Genomic DNA, 8,392 nt, shown 5'->3' with positions numbered 1-8,392 from the left:
CCATTGATAAAGCAAGAAATTCCACAAATTAACCCTGATAAGGCACACCTGTGAAGTGGAAACCATTTCAGGTGACTACCTCTTGAAGCTCATGGAGAGAATGCCAAGAGTGTGCAAAGCAGTAATCAGAGCAAAGGGTGGCTATTTTGAAGAAACTAGAATATAAAACATGTTTTCAGTTATTTTGACCTTTTTGTTAAGTACATAACTCCACATGTGTTCATTCATAGTTTTGATGCCTTCAGTGAGAATCTACAATGTAAATAGTCATGAAAATAAAGAAAACGCATTGAATGAGAAGGTGTGTCCAAACTTTTGGCCTGTACTGTATTTGTAACTTAACATTATTAACTTTTCAAGCCATAACATTAAATTTAACTTATATTAACATTACTGTGTTATTAACACCACTTTCCAGACCTGTCCGGAATACCGTGAGTGGAAATTGCCAGCTGTCCGGATTACTGTGAGCAGTCACCGTCATCCGGACAGCGTGACTACTGACTGTTTTTTCAACATTTCTCCCAAATGATTGGCCCAAAATGTGTCAATCAAACTTTGGTATGCATGTAAGACCTGCCCCCAGAGATAGACACACCAATCAAGCGTATCTATCTGCGTATTGATATCTTATGGGACTTTTACTGTGCCAAGTGTCCGGAACACGGTGAGTCTACGTTACCTCCCCAATTTCTGATTATGTGGACATGATAACCCTTAATACACATAACGTTATTCATCCCTACAACAGTAAATGCTTTTTCCTTGACCTGATACGAACTGGTATCGCATTTGTCTTGAGCCATGACTCCTACTCTGGCACAAGACGACATTTTTAAGACTCTTATGTAGCCCACAGCCCTGTGGTGGTGAGTCATGTTTTGCCTCCAACTGACAAACTGACATCATTGTGACGTCGGGCCTAAAAGGCTCTGTTCACCCTCTATCTGAAACACCCTGTTTTAGTGCTTGTCCTTAAAGGCCCCTTCCCGAAAAAGCCCGGTCTGCTCTGATTGGTCAGGGTTTCCTATTCTGCATCTTGGTGTCTCTGTGTCCTCGTTGCAGTACAAGGAGAAAGACTGTAACGGATGATAGCGGCACTTTGTACTGTGAAAAATTCCCAAATAAAACTTCAAAACCGAAACACAAACACAATCTGACATGCTCCAGCAGGAATATGATCCGAAAACTGGGGAGAAATTAACAACATCAGCAACCATGATTAAATGTTTCTCTGATGTTAACATGTAGCTACATGTAGTGTAGGTTATGTAATGTAGCAGTGTGCCTGACACAGATGACCACATAAAATAATCTGTCATGAGCTGACGTCAGCTTGACTCAGAAGCAAAAAAATCAGCAACCAAAGGGTATGACGTCTGACTGTTTTGCTCACAGTGTTTACCTTCACATACATTTACCTTATTATTGAAACTTTGGCCATTACAAAAAAAAAGTGACATTATATGTATATCAGAACACAGTGCAATAACCCTGAATGTGCCTTTCTACTGTATGTCATTTACAGCAGACTCACAGGTAGCAGCTCTAATGAGAGTTTGTTTCTATCAACACACACGGATCACAGAGACGAGGAGTTTGCCAAACTTAAACACATGGCCCATCTTCTCCTTCTGTTTACTGAAGGGATAATTACAACATGGGTGATGGGAGTGAGGGATTAGTAAGGGTGAGTTCATGCTCACAGTGGCACCCTGGACTATCAGTGAGGACCAGCAAAAAGAAAATCCTCAGCTCTGCTTTTACAGTAATTAACAGGAGATTTGTTGTGTGTCCGCTGCGTTAGACTGGGCCACCCTGTAAGTGTGTGACGCCTCAGCAGATCTGCTTTAGATCATCTTGTGTTTATGGCAACTGGTGCTAATATCCAGCCAGAGAGTCTCACTTGCTATAATCAAACTGTGGGTGGCAGCCATCGTTCATGCTTTATAGTTTGAAAGGTAAGTTATTTTATTAGCCTGTGCTGGTGGGCACACTGTCTGTCCGGAGCTTTCTCACCTCTGTACCTACTGAGAAGTGTCCCTGTTAAGGTTGTTTGGGGTCCATTATCAACAAAATGGTTGCAGGCTCAAAGGATAACACAGTCGTCAGCGCTGACTAATTGCCAGTATTTACACAATAATGCCTTGGTTTAAACAGGTACATCTGCATTTTAGGGATTAGGTATTCAGGTGGGCAACAGCTATGTCATTGCACCCAGTTCCCATCCACATACCTGGTAAATCAGGTTAAAACGGTGGTCAGAGAAATGAAGACAAGTAGCAGAGGTCAGTACTGAAGCAGGCTCCAGACCACGATAAGAGTGAGATCAAAGGTGCAAAAGAAAGAAGAAATCCAGCTGCAATTATCTGTGGGTAGGATGAAGTCACTGGAAAGTTTCCAGAAAGTTTCATCTTCAAGAAAGTGTAGAGATAGGCCTGTACAATCTGCAAGTACATTACTATGGAAGCTGAGAAAGACTGTGCTTTCAATTTTTATTTTAATGCTTTTATATTGAGATAATAAAGCTCATTTTCTCATGATATCGGATGATTTTATGTTGATTCTTGAGAAAACAAGAGGCTGATTTACAAATATAAATTTTTACAAAAGCATTCATAACTTTTGTAAATTTGATATTCTGTTGTTGAAACAGCATTACATTCAACAAAAAGTGCCTTATCACTTCTTTAGGACTCAAAAGTTCTTTATACTTCTGCATCGAATCGACACCTTACCTATGGCGTAGGTTCAGCGTCAATATAGAGCTCATACCTTGCGCCATAGCCTGACGTGCACTTTCCCAGAAATGTAAATACACGTCACGGTGATGCAGACCTCCTGTCTGTTTTTGTAAGCTGAAATAATTTCCCTCAGTGGAAACAACACTCTAATTTAATTTCACAGAAAGAAACAATTGTGAAGACAATAAAGCCTCCACAAAATAGCATTTTAAGTCTTGTGTGTGATTTATCTTGGCTTCATACGGGTAGAGGAAATCTCCACTCGTCGCTAGGCTAACTTTTACAATGTAAAATGCCATAGGCTTGTGCTAATGACATTAGTATGTTATGTTTGTTTGGAAAACGTGTTTAATATAAGACAGTTGTTTTGTCAGTGAACCTTATGAGCTGTAATAGAGCCGAATTTTGTAACGTTACATTTGTTAAATGTTGCTGTTGTCCCTGGCCTCATATGAGTCGAGGAAAAGTCCACTAGCCACTATGTTAATTTATACAATGGAAAATGCCATAGGCTTGTGCTAAAAATATTAGCATGTTGTATTTGTGGGGAAAATGTGTCCAGATAAAGACAAGTGCTTTGTCTGTGAATGCTGTGAGTTATAGTGAAGCTGATTTGTGCATGTGTGTTTGAAATTGTTGCTATGAAGCCATGTTTAATGTGTGTTTTGGGTGTGTTTAGAATCAACTAAACTTTACGGCACTTCACAGACTAGACTAGACTAGAGTGACACAGACACACCACCGCACAAGTATAAATGCTCACAACGGTGTAGGCCACGTGTGTAGGCTCTGCATAGAGCTGACGTACAAGTATAAATCACGCTGTACGTGTGACTTGCTAGACAATGACTTGATCCCACCTCTGATGCATTAGTGGAGCTCAGTTAACAGTAGCGAGGGATCGATTTCCGACCGTTAATAATGCTTTACATCTACTACTCTCCATACTTCACATACATGACAGACGCTCCTGCACACAGACAAACACAGCGGACTACACTCTGGAGACCATGTGCTGGAGAGATGAGTAATGGCTTGGATCCATTGCTTCTCCTCTCATGTCCTTTCTCTGAATGATTCTCATGCAGCAAGGGGAATGTGATGTATTGATGCACTTACACAGCTGCAGACCACTGGGAACCAACGTGTGCTAAAAAGAAAAAAATCAGCAGTCGAGCCAGAAACATCTCAGAAAAAGATGAACACTCACATTATTTGTTCCAACTTCTCTTTGCAAAGATTTCCAATGTTTCCATCCCAGATTGTCACGCACTTTTACAAACTTTCACTGCAGTGTGAATGTTAAAGCTGTGTCCTCATTACATGCCCGCTGAGCACTCAACACTGTGCCGCAGTGACACACCACCAGGAGACCTAGATAAACAGGGTAAGACAAACGGCACCATGTAAGAATCATCTCTCTTCTGTAACCTCCCGTGCCCTCTGTATCAGACATGATTGGTGGGGCTGGCTGCAGCAGGGAGCATGGGAAATCCCTTTTTTGGGAATATTCTTTATCTTTATAACGTCTGGTGTAATTCCTCCTCTGAATTGATGGACAAAGCGAATATGTGCAGACAAAGGCGAAGTGATCATTAGCTTATCTTGGCGCATATGTCACTCTTTGCATGGCTGTTTTTTCACTCTCCTCAGTGGCCTCACAACTAATAGTAGCATTAACCAATGTGTGTGGATGAGTTGGTACCACCTGTGAGGCTTGAACCACAATAAGAGCAGAGACCAAGTTAAATGAAGCACGGGGCTGTTAGTGAGACGTTATGCTTCATGAAGCAAAGGGGAGAGCAAACTTCTGCTCCATCTGCAGCCAGCTGCTTCGCCTCTCCTCACCTCTTCCTGCACGGACACATGGGGAATTACCTCATCAGGCACACAGCGCTGTGTTGATACAGCCTCTGTTTCTGGCCTGTAAATAGCTCCGTCGCCCTGTTTAAAGCCTCTCAAAAGAACTTTTTTGTTGAGTAAGAAGAGAACTTTTTTTTCTTTTTCTTTTTTTTTTTTTGAGATCACTGGGTCCCTCAGTAATGAGTGTGCTCCAAAATGTGCTCTAAAATGGTTCTTTAGAAACTCAAATGCCCTTATACGTCCTGGAATGACTGCGCGTCTGCACATCTGAGATATGATCATGCTTTCAATTTATCTTTTTTATTATACACCAATTACACTTAACATCTACAGACTCCATCATGCATGCCCAGAGTATTACATTTCTAATGAAAACAAATGAACCGACATCCATTCGCTTCACTGCAGAGACGGTTAATCCAGCAGCACTGTCTAACTGTAATGAGCTGTAATGAAACTCAGATGGTTATGCCGGAAGCTTCACTCGAGGCGAAATACCCCAGGTGAAAATATAGTTTGTCATGCACTGGTGAATGTTGAGATGTTGTTTTGCTTTCATAGCATGTCACCTTACCGACTGGTGGAGGGAAAACATCCCAAATGATATTTCAGTTCAGAGTTTGGTTCAGGACATGTATGCAAATGGCCATATTTAATTAGATAATGCCCCATTTGCATATTTAAACTTAATATTTGAAGCTTTTCACATGAGGGAGTTATTCCTACATCATTATACCTGACTTACATAATATTTTATTCATAATTACTTGGCGAAAATTGATTTTTCTTCATGGCTGTTGACAGTATTTTCTGATTTATGAAGTAATACAGAGAGATAAACTTATCATCTGAATGTAGGTAATCAGCTAGGAAAGTTTTATGGTGATATCTATGTTAAAAATGTTACCCTATTAGCCTGGGGTGACTCCCCTACAAATAAAAAATGTGTTCAGATGCCTTGTGGGAACTCGTGTCACATGCAAGACATGAATCATTTAATAAACAGCATGTCAAGTTTAAATTATGAAAACATCTTTATTTGCATTAGCTTAGTCACAGCGTATAAAAAGTGAAAAAACAGTCATATAAAAATAAAGTGACTCTGGGGGATTGTCCGGTCTGTACGTGTCTTTGTGTCAGACGTAGCCAATGATATCTTTGCAGATTATTGGCTGTCGGCTGCGTGACTTCATGAGGGCTGCAAAGTTGTAAAAGTCTGTGTCCATCTCATTAATGCCCATGTGAGACTGGTGGAAAAAGGGGACTTTGGGCTGCGCTGCCACGACTGGACAGGACAGACGCTTTGGGGCGTTTGCAGTTCTGTTAACGTGAGCAGAGTCTGTGGATCTCATCCTCACTCTGTCCTCTACGCTTTTAGAAAAGCCCACCAGTTTCCTCCTCATGTTGACAAAAAAACCTCTTCCAAGTCTACTTTTTGAGGTTGGCTTCAGCTCCGTGGGCTCGGGACAATCTGGCAAGTCCATCCAGTTCTGTATGAGGTCTGCAAAGCTGTTGTCGCCCAGGACCAGAGGCTGGCGGTTGCGTCCTCTGGTCAGCAAAGAGTTCGTCCAGTCCTCTGGGTCGCTGAGCTCAAACGACGTCCACGTCTCCAAACAGGCGTCGGATGTGGATTTGGGTCGAATGCGTCCACTTGGGGCTCTGTTTGTGCGGAGACAAGCTGAAGATGACACCCGCACATTCCTGGTCCTCCTGAGAACCACCCTTTCATCCTGCCATGACGCCTCAGAGTAGCCTGAATCAAACTCCAAACTCTTCTGACTGCTGGGTGAGGCCAGGCCCAGTCTGAGGCTCAAGTCCAGCCGGCTGCTGGAGTCTTCCTCATCCTCCTCCTCCAGAGGACTCGCCAGGCAGCAGGCAGAGTCGTACGTACTGGCTGTGCTGGCATCAGACATCCGCAGGCGTGTGCGCTGTTCTCGCTGCAGTGCTCGCTGCTGACAGGCACGTGCCACTGCGGAGTGGCGCACCAAAGCTGGGAGCTGGGTGCTGAGGGGGCGTCTGGCTGCAGGGCAGGTTCTCCGTAGCTGTTTCAGGTCTTGCAGTGACCTCATCATGTACTGCATCTGCTCCCGTAAGCAGTCGCCTGAGTCACGCAGGCAGAGCTGAGGAGACAAAAGGGAAAAGCAAGAGTCAGACAGCTGTCAGTAAATCACACACTGTGATATGTCAGTAGCAGGAAACTAAACATTTGAAAGTCTTTTTGATGACCTGCTGCAGAATGCCTCTAATAATGACAACACTTGAGTAAATGCAGAGTTCGTAGGCATGCTGAGACTTGCTCACACTAACTTTCACCTATGAAAGCACACCTTTTCTCTTACTGTAATCTATCAGGCCAGCCGACCTGCTGTTCAAAGAACACGGCTCAACAATAGGCAGATCTCAACACAAAGCAAAATCATCTGTCCGTTGATTTACTCGACCACACCAACAACACAAGTCAACGCCCTATTTTCACTGACTCAGGCGTGATTCAGCTGAAAACCCAGACAGATGTTATTACATGGACGGCCATACTAATGTCTAACCTCAACTATGTATCCACACACTGACTCCAGGAGCAAGGTAGAAACATTTGCAGCATATTAAGCAGAGACTGGGGTCTTGTGGCTTTAGATTTAGCTGCGAGGGTCCTGCCTCTTTAAGGGTGCAGCGTGCCTGCCTATGAAATTCACCAGTGACACACTGAAGCATATAATACTCATGTTTCCTCTCTGACTCACTGTGCTGATTGGTCAAAATCAGCCAGTGAGCAGCAGTGGCTCACTCTCAAACTCAAACAGGGCATATGGGATCATGTGACAGTGTGTGTGTGAGAGTTTAAGAGTAGACGAGACGCAAAGAAAGAAAGATGGGGTCCCATATTCTTGTAAAAACATCTAATCTCTTAACATTTAACACAAGATGGTATATATGTAAGCATGTACAGTTCAGACGTGAGAACACTGCTGTACCTTCGTGTGACCCTGCCGTTAAAAATACAACACTGAGCTGACAGGGAGGTGAGATATGTTGGAGGAGAACCACAGGATGCAGGTTCATATGTGGCCGTAGAGGTCACATCCAACACAAGCCAACATAACCACTAACGCTACACTAACCTTTGAACCTGTAATGACCTTCCTGCTCCGAGTCTATGCAATCCATTTAAGTATTTGACCCTGCTGCAAGACCCTCTGCCCCCATTTTGTTTTCATCATAACTCTGTGAGATGTTGCAAGAGCTTGAGAAAGTCCCCAACACTTGGATAGAGTCATGGGACAAACAAAGCATGCAACACATAAGAATAAACAGATATAAAAAAACTACTCAGCATAGGCATCTCCATATGCTGAAGAGTCAGCTGTCGTGATTTAATCCAACAATGCTGCTGTGTAGAAAATCATCATATAAAGAGGCATCTGGGCGTCACTAAAATCCAAAGGACAAAGTATATAAATAGATGAAGAGAGAACAAACTCACCATCTTTTCTCCTCTCATCTGTAAAACTCAAATCCTGCAAGAAAAATATGAACCAGATTTAAAACAATACCACACAGACATCACACACTCATAATCACTCTATCAGAAATCATAAAAAAAAATAGACATCACACACTCACTTTAATGTATCAGCCTCCGTCCAAAAATATCACATGTCCCTTTAAAAGAGTAAATAAAAAGTCCCGGTGTGATGAGTGTGTGTCGCGGGTTTCAGTGTCACCAGTGGGGAGCCCGTCCTGACTCCCTTCCACAGAGGCAGATGTGTTGCTGAGTGAATGTTGCG

At 42.8% G+C, this 8,392-nt stretch overlaps 1 protein-coding gene across 1 annotated transcript; it reads right to left on the bottom strand.

The window, feature by feature from the left end:
• Positions 1–5,622: 5,622 nt before the first annotated feature.
• On the bottom strand, positions 5,623–8,392 carry LOC125895559 (PAK4-inhibitor inka2-like). Its single transcript, XM_049587496.1, has 3 exons — positions 8,229–8,392; positions 8,089–8,122; positions 5,623–6,727 (listed from the first exon to the last, which is right to left on the bottom strand). The coding sequence occupies exons 2-3, from the start codon at positions 8,104–8,106 to the stop codon at positions 5,744–5,746; spliced, it is 1,002 nt and encodes a 333-aa protein (XP_049443453.1). The 5' UTR covers positions 8,107–8,122; positions 8,229–8,392; the 3' UTR covers positions 5,623–5,743.

This window comes from Epinephelus fuscoguttatus, linkage group LG1 (assembly GCF_011397635.1).
Source record: "Epinephelus fuscoguttatus linkage group LG1, E.fuscoguttatus.final_Chr_v1".
Classification (NCBI taxonomy): Eukaryota; Metazoa; Chordata; class Actinopteri; order Perciformes; family Serranidae; genus Epinephelus; species Epinephelus fuscoguttatus.
Note: the sequence above shows the minus strand (reverse complement) of the source record. Positions and strands in the feature narration are given on the sequence as shown.